Genomic DNA, 25,299 nt, shown 5'->3' on the forward strand with positions numbered 1-25,299 from the left:
CTGCAGTCTTTGGGGTCTGTCTCTCCTCCTTTCTCTGCAGTCTTTGGGGTCTGTCACCTTTCTCTGCAGTCTTTTGGGTCTGTCACCTTTCTCTGCAGTCTTTGGGGTCTGTCTCTCCTCCTTTCTCTGCAGTCTTTGGGGTCTGTCACCTTTCTCTGCTGTCTTTTGGGGTCTCTCCTCCTTTCTCTGCAGTCTTTGGGGTCTGTCACCTTTCTCTGCAGTCTTTGGGGTCTGTCTCTCCTCCTTTCTCTGCAGTCTTTGGGGTCTGTCACCTTTCTCTGCAGTCTTTGGGGTCTGTCTCTCCTCCTTTCTCTGCAGTCTTTGGGGTCTGTCACCTTTCTCTGCAGTCTTTTGGGGTCTCTCCTCCTTTCTCTGCAGTCTTTGGGGTCTGTCACCTTTCTCTGCAGTCTTTTGGGGTCTCTCCTCCTTTCTCTGCTGTCTTTTGGGGTCTGTCTCTCCTCCTTTCTCTGCAGTCTTTTGGGGTCTGTCACCTTTCTCTGCAGTCTTTGGGGTCTGTCACCTTTCTCTGCAGTCTTTGGGGTCTCTCCTCCTTTCTCTGCAGTCTTTTGGGGTCTGTCACCTTTCTCTGCAGTCTTTGGGGTCTCTCACCTTTCTCTGCAGTCTTTTGGGGTCTCTCACCTTTCTCTGCAGTCTTTTGGGGTCTCTCCTCCTTTCTCTGCAGTCTTTTGGGTCTGTCTCTCCTCCTTTCTCTGCAGTCTTTGGGGTCTGTCACCTTTCTCTGCAGTCTTTGGGGTCTGTCACCTTTCTCTGCAGTCTTTTGGGGTCTCTCCTCCTTTCTCTGCAGTCTTTGGGGTCTGTCACCTTTCTCTGCAGTCTTTTGGGGTCTCTCCTCCTTTCTCTGCAGTCTTTTGGGGTCTGTCACCTTTCTCTGCAGTCTTTGGGGTCTGTCACCTTTCTCTGCAGTCTTTTGGGGTCTCTCCTCCTTTCTCTGCAGTCTTTTGGGGTCTCTCCACCTTTCTCTGCAGTCTTTTGGGGTCTCTCACCTTTCTCTGCAGTCTTTTGGGGTCTGTCTCTCCTCCTTTCTCTGCAGTCTTTTGGGGTCTGTCTCTCCACCTTTCTCTGCAGTCTTTTGGGGTCTGTCACCTTTCTCTGCAGTCTTTTGGGGTCTCTCACCTTTCTCTGCAGTCTTTTGGGGTCTGTCACCTTTCTCTGCAGTCTTTTGGGGTCTGTCTCTCCTCCTTTCTCTGCAGTCTTTTGGGGTCTGTCTCTCCACCTTTCTCTGCAGTCTTTTGGGGTCTGTCTCTCCTCCTTTCTCCGCAGTCTTTTGGGGTCTCTCACCTTTCTCTGCAGTCTTTTGGGGTCTGTCTCTCCTCCTTTCTCCGCAGTCTTTTGGGGTCTCTCACCTTTCTCTGCAGTCTTTTGGGGTCTGTCTCTCCTTTCTCTGCAGTCTTTTGGGGTCTCTCCTCCTTTCTCTGCAGTCTTTTGGGGTCTGTCACCTTTCTCTGCAGTCTTCTGGGGTCTGTCACCTTTCTCTGCAGTCTTTTGGGGTCTCTCACCTTTCTCTGCAGTCTTCTGGGGTCTGTCACCTTTCTCTGCAGTCTTTTGGGGTCTCTCCTCCTTTCTCTGCAGTCTTTGGGGTCTGTCACCTTTCTCTGCAGTCTTCTGGGGTCTGTCACCTTTCTCTGCAGTCTTTTGGGGTCTCTCACCTTTCTCTGCAGTCTTTTGGGGTCTCTCCTCCTTTCTCTGCAGTCTTTTGGGGTCTCTCCTCCTTTCTCTGCAGTCTTTGGGGTCTGTCACCTTTCTCTGCAGTCTTTGGGGTCTCTCCTCCTTTCTCTGCAGTCTTTGGGGTCTGTCACCTTTCTCTGCAGTCTTTTGGGGTCTCTCCTCCTTTCTCTGCAGTCTTTTGGGGTCTCTCACCTTTCTCTGCAGTCTTTTGGGGTCTCTCCTCCTTTCTCTGCAGTCTTTGGGGTCTGTCACCTTTCTCTGCAGTCTTTGGGGTCTCTCCTCCTTTCTCTGCAGTCTTTGGGGTCTGTCACCTTTCTCTGCAGTCTTTTGGGGTCTCTCCTCCTTTCTCTGCAGTCTTTGGGGTCTGTCACCTTTCTCTGCAGTCTTTTGGGGTCTCTCCTCCTTTCTCTGCTGTCTTTTGGGGTCTGTCTCTCCTCCTTTCTCTGCAGTCTTTTGGGGTCTGTCACCTTTCTCTGCAGTCTTTGGGGTCTGTCACCTTTCTCTGCAGTCTTTGGGGTCTGTCACCTTTCTCTGCAGTCTTTGGGGTCTCTCCTCCTTTCTCTGCAGTCTTTTGGGGTCTGTCACCTTTCTCTGCAGTCTTTGGGGTCTCTCACCTTTCTCTGCAGTCTTTTGGGGTCTCTCACCTTTCTCTGCAGTCTTTTGGGGTCTCTCCTCCTTTCTCTGCTGTCTTTTGGGGTCTGTCTCTCCTCCTTTCTCTGCAGTCTTTGGGGTCTGTCACCTTTCTCTGCAGTCTTTGGGGTCTGTCACCTTTCTCTGCAGTCTTTTGGGGTCTCTCCTCCTTTCTCTGCAGTCTTTGGGGTCTGTCACCTTTCTCTGCAGTCTTTTGGGGTCTCTCCTCCTTTCTCTGCAGTCTTTTGGGGTCTGTCACCTTTCTCTGCAGTCTTTGGGGTCTGTCACCTTTCTCTGCAGTCTTTTGGGGTCTCTCCTCCTTTCTCTGCAGTCTTTTGGGGTCTCTCCACCTTTCTCTGCAGTCTTTTGGGGTCTCTCCACCTTTCTCTGCAGTCTTTTGGGGTCTCTCACCTTTCTCTGCAGTCTTTTGGGGTCTGTCTCTCCTCCTTTCTCTGCAGTCTTTTGGGGTCTGTCTCTCCTCCTTTCTCTGCAGTCTTTTGGGGTCTGTCTCTCCACCTTTCTCTGCAGTCTTTTGGGGTCTGTCACCTTTCTCTGCAGTCTTTTGGGGTCTCTCACCTTTCTCTGCAGTCTTTTGGGGTCTGTCACCTTTCTCTGCAGTCTTTTGGGGTCTGTCTCTCCTCCTTTCTCTGCAGTCTTTTGGGGTCTGTCTCTCCACCTTTCTCTGCAGTCTTTTGGGGTCTGTCTCTCCTCCTTTCTCCGCAGTCTTTTGGGGTCTCTCACCTTTCTCTGCAGTCTTTTGGGGTCTGTCTCTCCTCCTTTCTCCGCAGTCTTTTGGGGTCTCTCACCTTTCTCTGCAGTCTTTTGGGGTCTGTCTCTCCTTTCTCTGCAGTCTTTTGGGGTCTCTCCTCCTTTCTCTGCAGTCTTTTGGGGTCTGTCACCTTTCTCTGCAGTCTTTTGGGGTCTGTCACCTTTCTCTGCAGTCTTTTGGGGTCTGTCTCTCCTCCTTTCTCTGCAGTCTTTGGGGTCTCTCCTCCTTTCTCTGCAGTCTTTTGGGGTCTGTCACCTTTCTCTGCAGTCTTTGGGGTCTCTCACCTTTCTCTGCAGTCTTTTGGGGTCTCACCTTTCTCTGCAGTCTTTTGGGGTCTCTCCTCCTTTCTCTGCAGTCTTTTGGGGTCTCTCACCTTTCTCTGCAGTCTTTGGGGTCTGTCACCTTTCTCTGCAGTCTTTGGGGTCTCTCACCTTTCTCTGCAGTCTTTTGGGGTCTCACCTTTCTCTGCAGTCTTTTGGGGTCTCTCCTCCTTTCTCTGCAGTCTTTTGGGGTCTCTCACCTTTCTCTGCAGTCTTTTGGGGTCTGTCACCTTTCTCTGCAGTCTTTGGGGTCTGTCACCTTTCTCTGCAGTCTTTTGGGGTCTGTCACCTTTCTTTGCAGTCTTTGGGGTCTGTCACCTTTCTCTGCAGTCTTTGGGGTCTGTCACCTTTCTCTGCAGTCTTTTGGGGTCTCTCCTCCTTTCTCTGCTGTCTTTTGGGGTCTGTCACCTTTCTCTGCAGTCTTTTGGGGTCTCTCCTCCTTTCTCTGCTGTCTTTTGGGGTCTCTCACCTTTCTCTGCAGTCTTTTGGGGTCTGTCACCTTTCTCTGCAGTCTTTGGGGTCTCTCACCTTTCTCTGCAGTCTTTTGGGGTCTCTCCTCCTTTCTCTGCAGTCTTTTGGGTCTGTCACCTTTCTCTGCAGTCTTTGGGGTCTCTCACCTTTCTCTGCAGTCTTTTGGGGTCTCTCCTCCTTTCTCTGCAGTCTTTTGGGTCTGTCACCTTTCTCTGCAGTCTTTTGGGGTCTCTCCTCCTTTCTCTGCAGTCTTTGGGGTCTGTCACCTTTCTCTGCAGTCTTTGGGGTCTGTCTCTCCTCCTTTCTCTGCAGTCTTTGGGGTCTGTCACCTTTCTCTGCAGTCTTTTGGGGTCTCTCCTCCTTTCTCTGCAGTCTTTGGGGTCTGTCACCTTTCTCTGCAGTCTTTTGGGGTCTCTCCTCCTTTCTCTGCAGTCTTTGGGGTCTGTCACCTTTCTCTGCAGTCTTTGGGGTCTGTCACCTTTCTCTGCAGTCTTTGGGGTCTGTCTCTCCTCCTTTCTCTGCAGTCTTTGGGGTCTGTCACCTTTCTCTGCAGTCTTTTGGGGTCTCTCCTCCTTTCTCTGCAGTCTTTGGGGTCTGTCACCTTTCTCTGCAGTCTTTGGGGTCTGTCACCTTTCTCTGCAGTCTTTGGGGTCTGTCTCTCCTCCTTTCTCTGCAGTCTTTGGGGTCTGTCACCTTTCTCTGCAGTCTTTTGGGGTCTCTCCTCCTTTCTCTGCAGTCTTTGGGGTCTGTCACCTTTCTCTGCAGTCTTTTGGGGTCTCTCCTCCTTTCTCTGCAGTCTTTGGGGTCTGTCACCTTTCTCTGCAGTCTTTGGGGTCTGTCACCTTTCTCTGCAGTCTTTTGGGGTCTCTCCTCCTTTCTCTGCAGTCTTTGGGGTCTGTCACCTTTCTCTGCAGTCTTTGGGGTCTGTCACCTTTCTCTGCAGTCTTTGGGGTCTGTCACCTTTCTCTGCAGTCTTTTGGGGTCTCTCCTCCTTTCTCTGCAGTCTTTGGGGTCTGTCACCTTTCTCTGCAGTCTTTGGGGTCTGTCACCTTTCTCTGCAGTCTTTTGGGTCTGTCACCTTTCTCTGCAGTCTTTGGGGTCTGTCACCTTTCTCTGCAGTCTTTGGGGTCTCTCCTCCTTTCTCTGCAGTCTTTTGGGGTCTCTCCACCTTTCTCTGCAGTCTTTGGGGTCTGTCACCTTTCTCTGCAGTCTTTGGGGTCTGTCACCTTTCTCTGCAGTCTTTGGGGTCTGTCACCTTTCTCTGCAGTCTTTTGGGGTCTCTCCTTTCTCTGCAGTCTTTTGGGGTCTCTCCACCTTTCTCTGCAGTCTTTGGGGTCTGTCACCTTTCTCTGCAGTCTTTGGGGTCTGTCACCTTTCTCTGCAGTCTTTGGGGTCTGTCACCTTTCTCTGCAGTCTTTGGGGTCTGTCACCTTTCTCTGCAGTCTTTGGGGTCTCTCCTCCTTTCTCTGCAGTCTTTTGGGGTCTCTCCACCTTTCTCTGCAGTCTTTGGGGTCTGTCACCTTTCTCTGCAGTCTTTTGGGGTCTGTCACCTTTCTCTGCAGTCTTTGGGGTCTGTCACCTTTCTCTGCAGTCTTTTGGGGTCTGTCACCTTTCTCTGCAGTCTTTTGGGGTCTCTCCTCCTTTCTCTGCAGTCTTTGGGGTCTGTCACCTTTCTCTGCAGTCTTTTGGGGTCTCTCCTTTCTCTGCAGTCTTTTGGGGTCTCTCCTTTCTCTGCAGTCTTTTGGGGTCTCTCCTCCTTTCTCTGCAGTCTTTGGGGTCTGTCACCTTTCTCTGCAGTCTTTGGGGTCTGTCACCTTTCTCTGCATTCTTTTGGGGTCTGTCACCTTTCTCTGCAGTCTTTGGGGTCTGTCACCTTTCTCTGCAGTCTTTGGGGTCTGTCACCTTTCTCTGCATTCTTTTGGGGTCTGTCACCTTTCTCTGCAGTCTTTGGGGTCTGTCACCTTTCTCTGCAGTCTTTGGGGTCTCTCCTCCGTTCTCCGCAGTCTTTTGGGGTCTCTCCTCCTTTCTCTGCAGTCTTTTGGGGTCTGTCACCTTTCTCTGCAGTCTTTTGGGGTCTCTCCTCCTTTCTCTGCAGTCTTTTGGGGTCTGTCACCTTTCTCTGCAGTCTTTTGGGGTCTCTCCTCCTTTCTCTGCAGTCTTTTGGGGTCTGCCTCTCCAGCTTTGCCCATCTACAGGTGACATTCTCCCTTCCTCTTTCCCCCTCGCTCTCGCTCAGTGACGTTGGATGGAGACGTCTGTGATCGGCCATTTTCACGTCTTGTCACAGATTCTCGGGGTTTTTGGTCTGGACGGTGACTGATCACACAGAATATGCTCTGATCTAAACTTGCCATTGTGGCTCTGGCAGGATGTTGAGGGTCGTTTTCCAGCTAAGAGATGAACCTACACCACAGTCTCGCGTCTTCTGCAGCCTCTTACCAGGTTTTCCTCCAGGATTGCCCTGCATTTACCTCCATCCATGTTCCCATCACCTCCGACCAGCTTTACTGCTCCTGCTGTGAAAAAAAAAAGACTCCCCACAGCAGGATGCTGCCACCACCATGTGTGACGGTGGGGATGGTGTTTTCAGGGTGATGCGCAGGATTAGTTTTCCACCACACAGTGTTTTCTCATTTGGTCGCATCTGACCAAAGCGTCTTCTTCCACACGCTCGCTGTGTCTTCTACATGGCTTTATGTACACTGTAAATCGGACTTCTCATGGGTTGCGTCCACAAATGTCTTTTTTCTTGCCACTCTTCCATAATGGCCAGATTTGGGAAGTATATGACTCACAGATGTCCTGTGGATAGAATCTCCCCCGGGGATGTCAATCTTCTGTGATTAGTGTTCTCCTTGCTTGGGATGTCCGCTTAGGTGGATGTCCTATGGGTTTCCAGTTGCGCCATACGCCTTCCATTTTTGGATGATGGATTGACAAGTGGTTGGTGAGATGTTGAGAGGTTGGGCTTTTTTTTTTTTTTTTTTTATAACCTAACCCCGCTTTACTTTTCTACAAAACGTTATCCCTGACCTGTCTGGTGGGCTCCTTGGGCAGTTTGATGACCACTGCGCTCTCACACAAACCTGAGGCCTTCACAAAACAGTTGTAGTTATACTGAGGATCCTTGGACCACAGGGGCTGAACACTGATGCACCTCACAATTGTCGCATTTATATCTCTTAAATAATTAGAAAATCTCGTCTCCTTTCCCCGTCACAAACACTTGTTACTTTGTGTTACAGCAAAGAATATCCCAGTAAAGTCCATTGAAAGCTGATGATTCCTGGGCCGCGTGCCATATGTGCCATCCGTGTGTCCGCGGTTCATTGTGACACATACCCGGGCCCGGTAAAAGAACTGCACTCATCATCGTCGCCTGGTCTCCCCATGATCAGCATCACCAGGCGACAATGATGGGAGTTGTATTCAGCAGCGGCTGTGCACAGCCTGTGTAAAATAAAGAGTTAAATGTGATAACCGGGACAGCCGATGGCGGGGGCTGATGGGAATAATCTGGGACCATACCCCAGAAGGTTCCAGGCTACTAATAACAGCTCACAAACAGGCAACCCCAGGAACAAAATGAAGGGTCACCCTATAACTTCAAACCAGCAAAGTCTTAACAGAGAGCTGTGGGTTAATATGAACAGCCTGGGAAAGGTCAGAGATATTGCCCCAATCCCCCCAACATCAGCCCCCAGCAGCCCCAGGGATGGGGATTCCATAAGATGCACCAATTCGGGCTCTTAGCCCGGTTCTTCCAACTTGCCCTATAGCGGTGGCAAGTGGGGTAATAGGGTTGGGATTGATGTCACCTTTGCATTGTCAGGTGACATCAAGCCCAGGAGTTAGTAATGAGCCACTGAGCCAACGCGCTGCCCTATACATAGTACAGAGCTAACCACTGAGCCACAGGGCTGCTCAATATGTGGTACAGTGCTAACCACTGAGCCACAGGGCTGCTCAATATGTTGTACAATGCTAACCACTGAGCCACTGCACTGCCCTATATGTAGTACAATGCTAACCACTGAGCCACAGGGCTGCTCAATATGTAGTACAGTGCTAACCACTGAGCCACAGGGCTGCTTAATATGTAGTACAGTGCTAACCACTGAGCCACAGGGCTGCTTAATATGTAGTACAGTGCTAACCACTGAGCCACAGGGCTGCTTAATATGTAGTACAGTGCTAACCACTGAGCCACTGTGCTGCCCTATATGTAGTAATGTGGAATATGTTAGCGCTATATAAAAATAAAGATTATTATTTGTTTTGGGCACCGGTGCTCAGGAAGGATATAATGGAACTAGAGAGAGTACAAAGGAGGGCAACAAAATTAATAAAGGGGATGGGAGAACTACAATACCCAGATAGATTAGCGAAATTAGGATTATTTAGTCTAGAAAAAAGACGACTGAGGGGCGATCTAATAACCATGTATAAGTATATAAGGGGACAATACAAATATCTCGCTGAGGATCTGTTTATACCAAGGAAGGTGACGGGCACAAGGGGGCATTCTTTGCGTCTGGAGGAGAGAAGGTTTTTCCACCAACATAGAAGAGGATTCTTTACTGTTAGGGCAGTGAGAATCTGGAATTGCTTGCCTGAGGAGGTGGTGATGGCGAACTCAGTCGAGGGGTTCAAGAGACGCCTGGATGTCTTCCTGGAGCAGAACAATATTGTATCATACAATTAGGTTCTGTAGAAGGACGTAGATCTGGGTATTTATTATGATGGAATATAGGCTGAACTGGATGGACAAATGGCTTTTTTTGGCCTTACTAACTATGTTACTATGTTACTATGATAGTACAGTGCTAACCACTGAGCCACAGGGCTGCTCAATATGTAGTACAGTGCTAACCACTGAGCAACCGTGCGTGTCTGCATTTGCGGTCCTTAAAAAGCGGACCACATACGGACATAAAAAAAGACGTGTGAAGAAGGCCTAACTTTGTGGGTGTAACCTGAAAAAATGTGGAAAAGTTCACAGGGTATGAAGACTGCACTGCATATATACTACACAGTATCACTGCTTTACCTCATTTTCCTGATCTTTGCCTTTATTTCTCGACTCAAGAGACTGCACCAAAGATTTCGCCTTCTTGATTTCTGCCTGAATGAAAACATTGTTGTAGGTCAACTATTCACAGCTAGGAGTGGCCTCAGCTGCAGAAAACCAACCTGCTGTCTCCACCGCTCATTACCTGGCTCCTCCTGCTTGTCACAACTATTACCCTCCACTGCCACAAACACTGCCGCCACCTTCCTGCTCCCGACACATCTACTGCTGACCGCTCTCTTCCTACATCCATTACCATCCCCCTCCTGTCACTACTTTCACTGCAGCTTCATACTCCTCATCCACTTCTGCTTTCTTCCTACCACCACCTCCACTGTCGCCACCTCAACCATCCAACCACCTCCACTGTCGCCACCTCAACCACCTCCACTGCTGCCACCTCAACCATCCAACCACCTCCACTGTCACCACCTCAACCACCTCCACTGCTGCCACCTTCACCATCCAACCACCTCCACTGTCGCCACCTTCACCATCCCACCACCTCCACTGTCACCATCTCAACCATCCCACCTCCACCATCCAACCACCTCCACTGTTGCCACCTTCACCATCCAACCACCTCCACTGTTGCCACCTCAACCATCTCCACTGCTGCCACCTTCACCATCCAACCACCTCCACTGTCGCCACCTTCACCATCCCACCACCTCCACTGTCGCCACCTCAACCATCCAACCACCTCCACTGTCGCCACCTTCACCATCCAACCACCTCCACTGTCACCACCTCAACCATCCCACCACCTCCACCATCCAACCACCTCCACTGTCACCACCTCAACCACCTCCACTGCTGCCACCTTCACCATCCAACCACCTCCACTGTCGCCACCTTCACCATCCCACCACCTCCACTGTCACCACCTCAACCATCCCACCTCCACCATCCAACCACCTCCACTGTCACCACCTTCACCATCCCACCACCTCCACTGCTGCCACCTCAACCACCTCCACTGTTGCCACCTCAACCATCTCCACTGCCGCCACCTTCCTGCTCCCGTCACATCTACTGCTGACCGCTCTCTCTTCCTACATCCATTACCATCCCCCTCCTGTCACTACTTTCACTGCAGCTTCATACTCCTCATCCACTTCTGCTTTCTTCCTACCACAACCTCCACTGCTGCCACCTCAACCATCCAACCACCTCCACTGTCGCCACCTTCACCATCCCACCCCCTCCACTGCTGCCACCTCAACCATCCAACCACCTCCACTGTCGCCACCTCAACCATCCATACACCTCCACTGCTGCCACCTTCACCATCCAACCACCTCCACCATCCAACCACCTCCACTGTCGCCACCTCAACCATCTCCACTGCTGCCACCTTCACCATCCAACCACCTCCACTGTCGCCACCTTCACCATCCCACCACCTCCACTGCTGCCACCTCAACCATCCAACCACCTCAACCATCTCCACTGCTGCCACCTTCACCATCCAACCACCTCCACTGTCGCCACCTTCACCATCCCACCACCTCCACTGCTGCCACCTCAACTATCCAACCACCTCCACTGTCCCCACCTCAACTATCTCCACTGCTGCCACCTTCACCATCCAACCACCTCCACTGTCGCCACCTTCACCCTCCCACCACCTCCACTGCTGCCAACTCAACCATCCAACCACCTCCACTGTCACCACCTCAACCATCCATACACCTCCACTGCTGCCACCTTCACCATCCCACCACCTTCACCATCCAACCACCTCCACTATCGCCACCTTCACCATCCCACCACCTCCACTGCTGCCACCTCAACCATCCATACACTTCCACCTTCACCATCCCACCACCTTCACCATCCAACCACCTCCACTGTCACCACCTCAACCATCCAACCACCTCAACCATCTCCACTGCTGCCACCTTCACCATCCAACCACCTCCACTGTCACCACCTCAACCATCCAACCACCTCAACCATCTCCACTGCTGCCACCTTCACCATCCAACCACCTCCACTGTCGCCACCTTCACCATCCCACCACCTCCACTGCTGCCACCTCAACCATCCAACCACCTCAACCATCTCCACTGCTGCCACCTTCACCATCCAACCACCTCCACTGTCGCCACCTTCACCATCCCACCACCTCCACTGCTGCCACCTCAACTATCCAACCACCTCCACTGTCCCCACCTCAACTATCTCCACTGCTGCCACCTTCACCATCCAACCACCTCCACTGTCGCCACCTTCACCCTCCCACCACCTCCACTGCTGCCAACTCAACCATCCAACCACCTCCACTGTCACCACCTCAACCATCCATACACCTCCACTGCTGCCACCTTCACCATCCCACCACCTTCACCATCCAACCACCTCCACTATCGCCACCTTCACCATCCCACCACCTCCACTGCTGCCACCTCAACCATCCATACACTTCCACCTTCACCATCCCACCACCTTCACCATCCAACCACCTCCACTGTCACCACCTCAACCATCCCACCACCTCCACTGTTGCCACCTCCACTATCCCACCACCTCCACTGCAGCTTCTTCCACCATCCAACCACCTCCACTGCTGCCACCTCAACCATCCCACCACCCCTACTGCCGCCACTTCTACCATTCCACCACCTCCACTGTTGCCACCTCTACCATCCCACCACCTTCATTGTTGACACCTCAACCATCCCACCACCTCCACTGTCACCATCCCACCATTTTACCACCTAAAACATATTAACACCACCACTTCTTCCCTCCCGCCAAGTCCACCTCTCCACTCCTGCCACATTCACCATCCCACCACCTCCAATGCCCCCACTTCTACCATCCCACCACCCAGGGCCGCCATCAGGGCATTACAGCCGTGACTGGCGAATTGGGTCCCGGTGAGCAGAGGGGGCCCGCATCGGGCCCCGTCTCATCTGCTCACCGGGCCCCCCCTGCAGGCGCTGCGGCACACTATTGACGTGCGGGCCCGCGCGTCAATAGTTAACAGCCGCCAGCCAGTCTGAGGCTGGCGGTTGAATAGGGCCGCAGTGCGCACTCGCCGGCGTCGCCGGCGTCTGACGTCATTGTCAGCTGCGGGGCCCGGTGAGTGCGTCTGTGTGGAGCCTGGAGAGGGAGCTTCACCCGGCGCTGGAGATTGGCCAGGTAAGAAGTCGTGGTTTTTTTTTTTCTTTGCGAGCTGCGATCCAGGGGGGCCGGGGGGGGGGGGGGCGGAAATGCTGGACACAGTGGGGCGGAAATGCTGGACACAGTGGGGCGGAAATGCTGGACACAGTGGGGCGGAAATGCTGGACACAGTGGGGCGGAAATGCTGGACACAGTGGGGCGGAAATGCTGGACACAGTGGGGCGGAAATGCTGGACACAGTGGGGCGGAAATGCTGGACACAGTGGGGCGGAAATGCTGGACACAGTGGGGCGGAAATGCTGGACACAGTGGGGCGGAAATGCTGGACACAGGGGCAGACTGTGAGACCCGGGGGCAGAATGCTGGAAATTGGGGCAGAATGGAGATACAGGGCATGATTGGAGACACAGGGGGCATGATTGGAGACAAGTGGCTGGATTTCAGACATGGGGGCATGGTTGGAGACATAGGGGGCAGAATGGAGACATGGGGCATGATTGGAGACAGATCGTGCAGGATCATGGGGCAGGATGGATATGATGGAGAAAGATGGGGCAGGATGGAGAGATCACATGGGGCGATCATATGGGGCAGGATGGGGAGATCATATGGGGCAGAATGGATACTCATGAGGGTAGGATGGGAGAACATCTGGCTGACGCCAGGAATGAGACACACGGGGCCAGGCTGGGGGATATTATTAATACCATAGGGGCTAATTTAGGGATATTATTACTGCAGTGATGTATTTATTTTATTTTTTGAGGACACGGTTTTAAATGGGGGGGCGGTCCTGTTACTGTGTAGAGTGACACTATGTCGCCTCTTTTTCTTCATGTGGTGTAATGTAGAAGGTGGGAAAAATTAAGTAATGTATTCTACAAGCAGAGCTCGAGATAACTGTGTTATTTCCTGCAGAGAGAAGTCCTGGCTGGATTAAATGATGGCGGTCTGTGCTGGATGAAAGATGAAGGACTTCACCTAGAGACGTCACTGGTGAGTCAGTGTGTTACCTATACACTGACACTATACACTGTATACTGTATACAGAGCTCCTGTGTATAATTTCACTAGTGATCACTGTATTATCTGTACACAGACACTGCATACTAAGTACAGATCTCCTGTGTATAATGGCACTTATGGTGATAGTATGGTGCTTTTTTTTAATTACTGATCAGAATTGTAGTATTCAGTCACTATGTGGTGGTAATATGTGGTCTGGACATGGTGTTGCGGTATTTGTTCCTTGTATGTGATATTATTCGATCACTAAGAGAACTAAGTAATGTAATAGATAAACCATTATTTCTTATTTTTAGGGACTCTATAGCGACAGGGTCTGTTCCGCAGGACTGGCGCATAGCAAATGTGGTGCCAATATTCAAAAAGGGCTCTAAAAGTGAACCTGGAAATTATAGGCCAGTAAGTCTAACCTCTATTGTTGGTAAAATATTTGAAGGGTTTCTGAGGGATGTTATTCTGGATTATCTCAATGAGAAAAACTGTTTAACTCCATATCATCATGGGTTTATGAGAAATCGCTCCTGTCAAACCAATCTAATCAGTTTTTATGAAGAGGTAAGCTATAGGCTGGACCACGGTGAGTCATTGGACGTGGTATATCTCGATTTTTCCAAAGCGTTTGATACCGTGCCGCACAAGAGGTTGGTACACAAAATGAGAATGCTTGGTCTGGGGGAAAATGTGTGTAAATGGGTTAGTAACTGGCTTAGTGATAGAAAGCAGAGGGTGGTTATAAATGGTATAGTCTCTAACTGGGTCGCTGTGACCAGTGGGGTACCGCAGGGGTCAGTATTGGGACCTGTTCTCTTCAACATATTCATTAATGATCTGGTAGAAGGTTTACACAGTAAAATATCGATATTTGCAGATGATACAAAACTATGTAAAGCAGTTAATACAAGAGAAGATAGTATTCTGCTACAGATGGATCTGGATAAGTTGGAAACTTGGGCTGAAAGGTGGCAGATGAGGTTTAACAATGATAAATGTAAGGTTATACACATGGGAAGAGGGAATCAATATCACCATTACACACTGAACGGGAAACCACTGGGTAAATCTGACAGGGAGAAGGACTTGGGGATCCTAGTTAATGATAAACTTACCTGGAGCAGCCAGTGCCAGGCAGCAGCTGCCAAGGCAAACAGGATCATGGGGTGCATTAAAAGAGGTCTGGATACACATGATGAGAGCATTATACTGCCTCTGTACAAATCCCTAGTTAGACCGCACATGGAGTACTGTGTCCAGTTTTGGGCACCGGTGCTCAGGAAGGATATAATGGAACTAGAGAGAGTACAAAGGAGGGCAACAAAATTAATAAAGGGGATGGGAGAACTACAATACCCAGATAGATTAGCGAAATTAGGATTATTTAGTCTAGAAAAAAGACGACTGAGGGGCGATCTAATAACCATGTATAAGTATATAAGGGGACAATACAAATATCTCGCTGAGGATCTGTTTATACCAAGGAAGGTGACGGGCACAAGGGGGCATTCTTTGCGTCTGGAGGAGAGAAGGTTTTTCCACCAACATAGAAGAGGATTCTTTACTGTTAGGGCAGTGAGAATCTGGAATTGCTTGCCTGAGGAGGTGGTGATGGCGAACTCAGTCGAGGGGTTCAAGAGAGGCCTGGATGTCTTCCTGGAGCAGAACAATATTGTATCATACAATTAGGTTCTGTAGAAGGACGTAGATCTGGGGATTTATTATGATGGAATATAGGCTGAACTGGATGGACAAATGTCTTTTTTCCGCCTTACTATGTTACTATGTCACTGTGGTGGTAATATGTCATCTGGTCATAGTGCGGTGGTATTTGTTCCTTGTATGTAGTATTATTGGTCATTTTAAAAATTGAAAAATAAATAAAAATATACCTAAATTGTATTGCATATTTTAACAAATATTTAATAGGTTACAGCAGAGTAAGGCCCGGCAAAAAGTGTCTACCGTGTTATGGTGGCGGCTTAAAAAATCTTTTGGCCAAAACAAAAGCTGCCGGCTATATGTGTGATCTGGTGATGGGAACTGTTGATGTGTGATAGGTGAGAAGTGGAGTTTTTCCAAGAGAGAGCGGTGGGACTGTGGACAGTTCGAGGGGTGGAGCCTGGAGGCGGGGCTGGGGTGGAGCCTGGGCGGAGTCTCAAGGGGGCCCCGAAAATTTTGCCAGTATGGGGCTCCAAAATTTCTAGTGGCAGCCCTGCCACCACCTCCACTTCTGCCACTTCTCCCCTCCCACCACCTCCACTCTCCTTTCCCACCACCTCCACTGCTGCCACCTTCCTATTGTCCAGTACTTGGCACTTACATCAGAAGCCAGTAATTGGCTGGGGTCCAAGACTTCGTGCCAGTGGGCATGTCTCTGTAGAAAAGACTGAAAAGCAGAGCAGTCATCAATGATCACATAACAGGGTCACAGAGCACAAAAACACAACTTTATGAGAAAAAATAAATAAAACTTAAAACTCAGAAGACGCAATAACGGAAACTGCTACAGACGAAGAAGAACAGGTACAAAGCGGAAGCGATGATCACTGTGGGGTATAATGTGGGGTCAGTGATCACTGTGGGGTATAATGTGGGGTCAGTGATCACTGTGGGGTATAATGTGGGGTCAGTGATCACTGTGGGGTATAATGTGGGGTCAGTGATCACTGTGGGGTATAATGTGGGGTCAGTGATCACTGTGGGGTATAATGTGAGGTCAGTGATCACTGTGGGGTATAATGTGGGGTCAGTGATCACTGTGGGGTATAATGTGGGGTCAGTGATCACTGTGGGGTATAATGTGGGGTCAGTGATCACTGTGGGGTATAATGTGGGGGTAGTGATAACAGGGAATATAATGTGGAGACTGCTTGCAAGAGGTATCATGTGGGGTCAGTGATTACAGGGGGTATAATGGGGGCAGTGATTACAGGGGGTATAATGGGGGCAGTGATTACAGGGGGTATAATGGGGGCAGTGATTACAGGGGGTATAATGTAGAGCAGTGATTACAGGGGGTATAATGTAGAGCAGTGATTACAGGGGGTATAATGGGGGCAGTGATTACAGGGGGTATAATGGGGGCAGTGATTACAGGGGGTATAATGGGGGCAGTGATTACAGGGGGTATAATGGGGGCAGTGATTACAGGGGGTATAATGGGGGCAGTGATTACAGGGGGTATAATGGGGGCAGTGATTACAGGGGGTATAATGGGGGCAGTGATTACAGGGGGTATAATGGGGGCAGTGATTACAGGGGGTATAATGGGGGCAGTGATTACAGGGGGTATAATGGGGGCAGTGATTACAGGGGGTATAATGGGGGCAGTGATTACAGGGGGTATAATGGGGGCAGTGATTACAGGGGGTATCATGTAGAGCAGTGATTACAGGGGGTATAAGGGGGCAGTGATTACAGGGGGTATAATGGGGGCAGCGATTACAGGGGGTATAATGGGGGCAGCGATTACAGGGGGTATAATGGGGGCAGCGATTACAGGGGGTATAATGGGGGCAGCGATTACAGGGGGTATAATGGGGGCAGCGATTACAGGGGGTATAATGGGGGGAGTGATTACAGGGGGTATAATGGGGGGAGTGATTACAGGGGGTATAATGGGGGCAGCGATTACAGGGGGTATAATGGGGGCAGCGATTACAGGGGGTATAATGGGGGCAGCGATTACAGGGGGTATAATGGGGGCAGCGATTACAGGGGGTATAATGGGGGCAGCGATTACAGGGGGTATAATGGGGGCAGCGATTACAGGGGGTATAATGGGGGCAGCGATTACAGGGGGTATAATGGGGGCAGCGATTACAGGGGGTATAATGGGGGCAGCGATTACAGGGGGTATAATGGGGGGAGTGATTACAGGGGGTATAATGGGGGGAGTGATTACAGGGGGTATAATGGGGGCAGCGATTACAGGGGGTATAATGGGGGCAGTGATCACCTCCGTGAAATTGACAAATACCTGATCGCTGTCCCTCAGTAACCAGGGCGCAGCCATGGTAGAGGCTAAATCCAAGTCGGCTAAGGGACCTCTGCTGACGTCGTGCCCATGTGACCGGAAGGGGCGGCGCTTCTTCCTCCATAGCGCAGACAGAGCAGATATGAGGAAGCTGTGGATGTCATGGCGGGATTTCGTGCAGGATTTGGATTTTGAGTGTTTTGTGCAGGATTTGCCTCTTCCTCCATAGAGCAGAGCAGACAGGCGGGAGCTGTTGATGTTATGGCCGGATTTTGTACAAGATCAGGTAAGTGGGAGTCTGCCTGGGGAGAAAAAGGTGATGTTGCTTGCATGGGGCTGCATGTGCATGCTGGACGGGGGTCTGCCTGGGGAGAAAAAGGTGATGTTGCTTGCATGGGGCTGCATGTGCATGCTGAACGGGGGTCTGCCTGAAGAGAAGGGGGTGATGCTTGCGTGGGGCTGCATGTGCACGCTGGAGGGGGGTCTGCCTGGGGAGAAGGGGTGGCGATGCTTGCATGGGGCTGCATGTGCATGCTGGAGGGGGCTTTGCATGGGGCTGAATTTGCATGCTGGAGGGGGTCTGTCTAAGGAGGAGGGGGTGATGTTTGCATGGGGCTGCATGTGCATGCTGGACGGGGGGTCTGCCTGGGGAGAAAGGGGTGATGTTGCATGGGGCTGCATGTGCGTGGGACTGCATGTGCATGCTGGACGCGGGTCTGCCTGGGGAGAAGGGGGTAATGTTGCTTGCATGGTGCTGCATGTGTATAGTGGAGGGGGGGGGTCTGCCTGGAGAGAAGGGGGTGATACTTGCATGGGGCTGCATGTGCACGCTGGAGGGGGGTCTGCCTGGGGAGAAGGGGTGGTGATGCTTGCATGGGGCTGCATGTGTATAGTGGAGGGGGGGTCTGCCTGGAGAGAAGGGGGTGATACTTGCATGGGGCTGCATGTGCACGCTGGAGGGGGGTCTGCCTGGGGAGAAGGGGTGGTGATGCTTGCATGGGGCTGCATGTGCATGCTGGAGGGGGCTTGCATGGGGCTGCATGCACATGCTGGAGGGGGCTTGCATGGGGCTGCATGTGCATGCTGGAGGGGGTCTGTCTGGGGAGGAGGGGGTGATGTTTGCATGGGGCTGCATGTGCATGCTGGAAGGGGGGGTCTGCCAGGGGAGATGGTGCTTGCATGGGACTGTGTGCTGGTGGTCTGCCTGGGGAAGCTGGTGATGCTTGCATGGCACTGCGTGCTGATGGTCTGCCTGGAGAAGGGGGTACATAGCTTGCGTGGGACTGCGTGCTGGGGGCGCTACCTAGGGAAGGTGGTGACATTGCTTGCGTGGGACTGCGTGCTGGGGGTCTGCCTGGGGAAGGGGGTGATGCTTGCGTGAGACTGCGTGCTGGGGGTCTGCCTGAGGAAAGGGGTGATGCTTGCGTGGGACTGCATGCTGGGGGTCTGCCTGGGGAAGGGGGTGATGCTTGCGTGAGACTGCGTGCTGGGGGTCTGCCTGGGGAAAGGGGTGATGCTTGTGTGGGACTGCACGCTGGAGGGGCTTGCCTGGGACTGCGTGCTGGAGGGGCCTGCCTGGGGAAGGGTGACTGCATGCTGGGGGTCTCTGTTGGAAGGGGGTCATGTTCCTTGCGAGCGGGGCTGTGTGTCTGTTGGGAAGGGGGGCTGCGTGCTGGGGGTCTCTGGGGAAGAGAGGCTGTGTGCTGGAGTCTCTGTTGGGAAGGGGGTCATGTTGCATGCGTGGGGGATCTGTTTGCAGGGGGGTCTACCTGCAGAGTGGGGCTGATGTTATTTGCATGGGTGTGCATGGTGTGGGGGGCTGTTGTCACGTACTGTGCAGGTCAGTGTGTGATGTCACTTGCGGTGGGGTGTGTGTAGGGAAGAATAGTGTGAGGGGACGAACAGGGGAGGGAATGAATGATGATGGAGATCTGAGGGATTGATATTACTTAACATGAGAATCTCTGCCTGATGGTGAGTCGGTCCTGTTGTGTGTTTTGTTTTTTACATAAAACTTTCTTATTAATATTATTGGGCGCACATGACGTCAGGTTGATGACTGACCTATGACCTCTGGGAGCAAAACTGCGTGATAATGTCTCCAGATCCCGGGCTTTATTCTCTCCTCGCACGCTATTCTGTTCAGTATTAGCCTGGTGGCCACTGGTGTCAGCCACTACTTGAGTTTTCTACATGATTTTTTCTGTTTTATTCTAGGTATTGTGGCTTTTCCCCATCCTGTGTCGCTCAGAGCAGTGACCTCCCTACAGATGTCATTTCATCACTGGACTTCTCTTCACCAAGTGGAATGCTTGTGCCTCACAATCCATGTGAGGACCCAAAGTGATGACACTGTGGGTGTCTGATAATGTCGGGTCCCTCCGCCTCCCCGGCCCCGTCGGGTCCCCCCGCCTCCCCGGCCCCGTCGGGTCCCCCCGCCTCCCCGGCCCCGTCGGGTCCCCCCGCCTCCCCGGCCCCGTCGGGTCCCCCCGCCTCCCCGGCCCCGTCGGGTCCCCCCGCCTCCCCGGCCCCGCCGGGTCCCCCCGCCTCCCCGGCCCCGCCGGGTCCCCCCGCCTCCCCGGCCCCGCCGGGTCCCCCCGCCTCCCCGGCCCCGCCGGGTCCCCCCGCCTCCCCGGCCCCGCCGGGTCCCCCCGCCTCCCCGGCCCCGCCGGGTCCCCCCGCCTCCCCGGCCCCGCCGGGTCCCCCCGCCTCCCCGGCCCCGCCGGGTCCCCCCGCCTCCCCGGCCCCGCCGGGTCCCCCCGCCTCCCCGGCCCCGCCGGGTCCCCCCGCCTCCCCGGCCCCGCCGGGTCCCCCCGCCTCCCCGGCCCCGCCGGGTCCCTATTTTTTGCAGCTAAAGCACAGGGGCTTTTGGTACAAAATGTGTTTTGCTTTTTTGTCATTAATCTGTCTTTAATGTTTAATTTATTGTTTTGATTTCTTAATCTCTTTATTATTCATTTGTATGTATGCATATATTTATATATCTCTTCTTTATTTCTAACTATTTCACTTGTAATAAACTTGTTTGACAGCTATGAGTTGAGTTTTTACCCTTCGCCACGACAGCACCCCACATGAGAGAGAGGGATCCGCCCATAGGAACAGGAAACCTACAGAATAAAAGGAGGCGGTCCCCTCTCCTCCTCAGTTTAGGTTTCCTGTTCCTACAGGGACCCGGCTTACCTACAGATGAAGAGGATCCCTGGGCCATGCACCCGCCTGCGCCGGTTTCTGTGGGAATGGCAGGGGCTGCGGTTCCAGAAGCAGCGGCGGGGGAGCCCCTGCTTGCAGCCTCCCCCCTCGTCTGGCCAAACATTCACGGTCCGGGTCCGGTCACCGTAGGTCCGGCCGGCACTGTGAGGACGCGCGCGCTGCAGCGGCCGGCTTAATAGCCTCTGGCTGCCGCATGGTGAGTGAGAGCGGCGCGTCTAAAAATTTTTTAAAAGTTTTAAAAATGCAGCGCTAGCGTCGGGCCGGTGTGTGTGAAATGGCTTCACCGGCCGACGAAGCGCACCTGCCCGCAGTGCAACAGCGCTCTCCCAGCAGGGAGAGAAGCACGAGGAGCAGCACAAAGAGTGGTGGCCGACCTCCAGAGAAGAGTTCTACCACCAAACGAATTCCGCCTCCAGAACCGGTACCTGTCAGCTTCACTGGGTGAGTTTTTGAAAGAGTCTCTTCCTATATGCTGATATATGTTCCTCCTGTATCCTTCCTCTAGACTAAGAAAAGGACACACAAATCTAAGCATAAAGAGTGTGCTCTATGTACGCAGCCCCTCCCGGATGATTATGCCAAAAAACTGTGTGCGGAGTGTATCATGCAAACTCTACGGCAGGAAAATATCATGACTCCCTCAGATGTCAGAGCTATTATCCGAGAAGAGATGCAGGGTTTGGCGCAGACAAGTAGCGCCAGTAACCGTCAGCCTAGCAGGTCCCGGTCTCCGGTTAGTTCGGAGTCAGAGGGTGTATGTATTTCTTCAGACGAAGAGGGATCTCAGCCGAGCTCATCCGAGACTGAAGGGGACTTTGTCTTCCCAACAGTAATGTGGACAATTTAATAAAATCTGTCAGGAGCACGATGGGGTGCCCAGATGGGAAAGAAAAGAAATCAGCACAGGACATAATGTTTGCGGGGTTAGGACAGAGGAAACGTAGGTCCTTCCCCGTCATACAAACCATCAAAGATATTGTTAAAAAGGAGTGGGACAAGCAGAATAGAGGGTTTTTACCATCATCCTCTAAAAGGCGCTATCCCTTCAGCGATGAAGACCTAAACACCTGGTCAAAGGTGCCGAAAGTTGATGCTGCGGTAGCCTCCACAACCAAACAGTCGGTCCTACCAGTGGAGGATTCAGGGGTCCTGACAGACCCGCTGGACCGTAAAGCAGAAGCTTTACTAAAGAGGTCATGGGAAGTCAATACGGGGGCATTCAGGCCCGCCATATCTAGTACCTGTACTGCAAGATCTCTACTAGTATGGACGGAGCAATTGGAGGAACAGATTAGAGGCAAAACTTCGAGGGAATCTATCCTGCTGAAATTGCCTCAAATTAAAGAAGCAGTAGCATTCCTAGCTGATGCCTCAGTGGACTCGCTACGTCTTGCAGCCAGGTCAGCCGGCCTAGTCAACACAGCCCGGCGTGCACTCTGGCTAAAGAATTGGAAGGGGGACGCACAAGCTAAAGCGAAACTTTGTGCGATTCCCTGTCAGGGTGAGTTCCTTTTTGGGAAGACGCTGGATGAACTCCTGAATAAAGCAGGTGAAAGGAAGAAAGGCTTCCCTAACCAATATCTCCCATCCTACAGGAGAGCCTTCAGGAGACGCCCCTTTACTAGGAACAAGCCGCTTGAACAAAGAGAGCGATGGGAGTCGAAGGACCCAAAGCAAAAAGGTGCCTTTTTTAGCGGGTCCCATAATCCGAGACGTAAATACCGCTAACCAGGAAGTAGGCGGCAGATTAAAATTTTTTCTTCCCCAATGGGAACAGATAACATCCAGCCAGTGGATTCTGGACATTGTGCAATACGGCCTTAAATTGGAATTTGATCGAATCCCTTGGGATTCCTTCATAATAACATCTCCAAAAGGTCAGGACCAACAGAGGGCTCTAGAAATAGAGATCCTATCTCTTCTATCTAAAAAAAGTCCTGATAGAAGTTCCCCAGGATCAAAAAGGGAAAGGGTTCTACTCCCCTTTATTCCTGATTAATAAACCAGATGGTTCATTTAGAACCATCATAAATCTTAAAAAATTAAATTCTTTCCTGCGTAATCATACCTTCAAAATGGAATCCATTAGTTCTACCATAAAACTCTTATTCCCTAGTGTGATGAGGGAACAGCCGCCATCTTGGAACAGGCATGCTATCAGATTGGCGTGACTCCATTTTGTCTCCTGGACACAGGAGTGCTCCTGGCCCCCACCTTTGCTAATGAATAGAGTTCCTATTAGTATGCTAACGAGCTGAGCTCAGTGTAAACTGTAGACGGTAGTTCAAAGCCCCATGAGGAAACCATGCCACCAGGGGGCTTGGAAATGCTTGGGGGCTTAATTAAAACACGCATGCCAAGTGGCCACTGGATACACATCTATTATGGCAGCCCAGCCAAACCGTCTCCAACATGGAATTGTGAATTATGGACGCATCGTCCGAGGTACAGGCTCATAAAAAATATTCTCCTTACCCTAAAGAAATGGTGCATCTAATAGTGCGATTCCCGTGGCGGTGGGAGGTCTGAAACCCGAGATATAGGGATCAGCCTCCCACAGGGACCGAATGGGTCCAGGTTTGATCCCAGTACGACCGGCAGAACAAACCACAGGCGCTGGTACTGCCCGTGTGCTGATCCGATCATCCTGAGAGAAGTTATCCCATTTATTAGATATTGGAATAAATCTTGCAGGGAGACAGAGGGGGTGGAGATTGCTAAGCCCACCCAGCTGCAGGCAGGGGGGCTCAGCCAGGTATAAGAAGACGCTGAGGTCACTGGGAGGGGCTCACTCCACAGAAGAAGATGATGATGATGACATCTTAAGGAACAGGGTATGCCAGCCAGAGGGGGGCAAGCACATGCTTTCTGGGGGCTGCTCGGCAACTAAGTTTTGGACCTGCGGAAGGCTATGCCCCCCGGCTTCCACAAGCGACCTTCAACCTGGTAAATTGACCTCCAGCTTTATACCTTTAAGCCTTGTATTATTGTTGTTATATTGTACTCTGACTGTAACTCTTGATATATTGTGATTGTATATTTCTTGTAATTATCTAGTGCGCCCTTAAGGCAATTAAATCATAAATTAATTTTGGGCTGATCCTTTTACTCTGATTGCGAATCTTAGAATACCCAGGGTGGGTAACAGGGCAGTCTCCCCGGCGGCCATTTGCTCTAGGTGCAGTCCCTTTACTGGCCTGAGAGACAAAGGGGGCGCCGGAGAGCTGTGCCTGTGTAGTGACGTCACGGATTGGTGACGTGGTAGGAAGGGGTAATCCTTCACAGTGGTGGCAGCGTACGTGGGATCAGAGTAATAGTGTGCGTGGGACCCCTACTCCCAGACACTAAAAGACTACCAGTGGTAACTTTCACTGCTGGGGTCTTAAGGTCAGCCCAGCACTAGACGGTCAGAGTGTAGATATAATAAGTTGTGTGCAAGGTCAGGGGTACAGCTGTGTCAGTAACCAGAGGTTCCAAAGATGGCGGAGGGCACCAGGAGTGCAGTGAGGGCGCAGGCCAGTGCTATGGCTTATGAGGAGGTGGTGGTGGACGGTACTGTTCCAGGCGAGGGGGAGCTCAGCCCAGACTCCCCAAGGAGCCAGCCACCCGTGCTTAGTCCGGCAAGGGACTACCCACCACCTACCCGCCCCAGCCTGTCCACATCAGCGGCCCTTGTTGCAGCGGCAGTAGCACGTCTCGAGGCGGGTAATGAAGACGCCTATATGAGACTCATGGCAGCTGCAGAGAAAGCAGCGGAGGCCGAGCGTGCAGAACGCCGTGAGGCAGCGGAGCGGGCAGAGAGAGCTGCTGAGCGGGCAGCGGCAGAGAGAGCAGCGGAGCGCCAGCACCGACTGGAGATGGCTCAACGCGGGCTCCCGCTGGACGCCCCAGCACCGCCAGAGTCCAGGGTTTCCAAAGTCCGGGCCGAGGACTTCCCTCTGCTTGAGAAGGATGGAGACCTGGATTCCTTCTTGCTGGCCTTTGAAAGGACCTGCCTTCAACACCATCTGGCCCCGGATCAGTGGGCAAGATACCTGACCCCCCGTTTGAGGGGTAAGTCCCTGGAAGTTTTGGGGGACTTACCTGCCGGGGCGGAGCAGGACTACAGCAGCATCAAGCGGGCCCTGATCCAGCACTACAACCTCACCCCAGAGTCCTACCGCAAGAAGTTCCGGAGCCTGCAGCGGGGCCCAAAGGACACCTGGACCGACCACATGCGGGCGTTGCTGAGAGCTGCAGAGCACTGGACCTCGGGTCTAGCGCTCACCACCCGCCAGGAGGTCCAGGAACTGTTCGTCATGGAGCAGTTCTTGTGGAACTGCCCAGAGGACCTCCAGCAGTTCCTCCGTGACCGGAAACCGAAGGGGGCTTCCGCTACAGCCGCCCTGGCAGATGAGTATGCCAATAACAGGGCGCCTGAGCCGAAGAAGCCTGCCAGCAGCACCTGGAGAGGGGGTAAGCCCAATCCTGCCCCTGTTTCCCCAGCCCCCAGAGTGCAAGGGGTGTACCCCCCTGCTGCCCTCTCCAGGCCAGGCGCAGAACCCAGACGTTGTCATCACTGCAACCAGCTGGGGCACTTCAAGACAGCATGTCCCCAGCGTCTTAAGGCCCCATCCATGTCCCCGAAACCGTCCACTGTTTTATGTGTGGGAGGGGGTGGTGGGAGGTCCCTGGACAATTACCAACCCGTCACTATCGGCCGCTCAGCGGTCATGGGACTGCGGGACACAGGCGCTGAACAAACCCTAGTACGTCCTGAGGTGGTGTCCCCTCAAGACTTGGTACCGGGGAAAACCCTTTCCGTCTCCGGAATTGGAGGCGTGGAACCGGCGCTGCCTGTCGCAAAGGTGTTTTTGGACTGGGGCGCCGGGAGGGGAATGCGGGAGGTGGGAGTAACGTCAAATATTCCTGCTAATGTATTACTTGGGACCGATTTGGGGCGGCTAGTGTCTCAGTATGTGGCCACTGAACCCCCAAGTTCGGCTCCCCAAGAATGTCATGACTCTACTGT

The 25,299-nt window shown here is 52.4% G+C and overlaps 1 protein-coding gene across 5 annotated transcripts in view; it reads right to left on the bottom strand.

Annotated features, from left to right (window-relative positions):
• SFXN4 (sideroflexin 4) overlaps positions 1 to 25,299 on the bottom strand; it is a 97,577-nt gene that overhangs the window by 51,924 nt on the left and 20,354 nt on the right. For 2 of the 5 annotated variants that reach the window (XM_069752648.1, XM_069752644.1), the window contains exons 2-4: positions 17,079 to 17,104; positions 15,420 to 15,485; positions 8,927 to 9,001 (exon numbers count right to left, since the gene is read on the bottom strand). In XM_069752648.1, the coding sequence (XP_069608749.1) occupies positions 8,927 to 9,001; positions 15,420 to 15,485; positions 17,079 to 17,104 (167 nt within the window). Of the gene's footprint in view, positions 1 to 8,926; positions 9,002 to 15,419; positions 15,486 to 17,078; positions 17,189 to 25,299 lie in introns of those variants that run through there. The other 3 variants (XM_069752645.1, XM_069752647.1, XM_069752646.1) reach the window with 3 other exon arrangements.

This window comes from Ranitomeya imitator, chromosome 2 (assembly GCF_032444005.1).
Source record: "Ranitomeya imitator isolate aRanImi1 chromosome 2, aRanImi1.pri, whole genome shotgun sequence".
Classification (NCBI taxonomy): domain Eukaryota; kingdom Metazoa; phylum Chordata; class Amphibia; order Anura; family Dendrobatidae; genus Ranitomeya; species Ranitomeya imitator.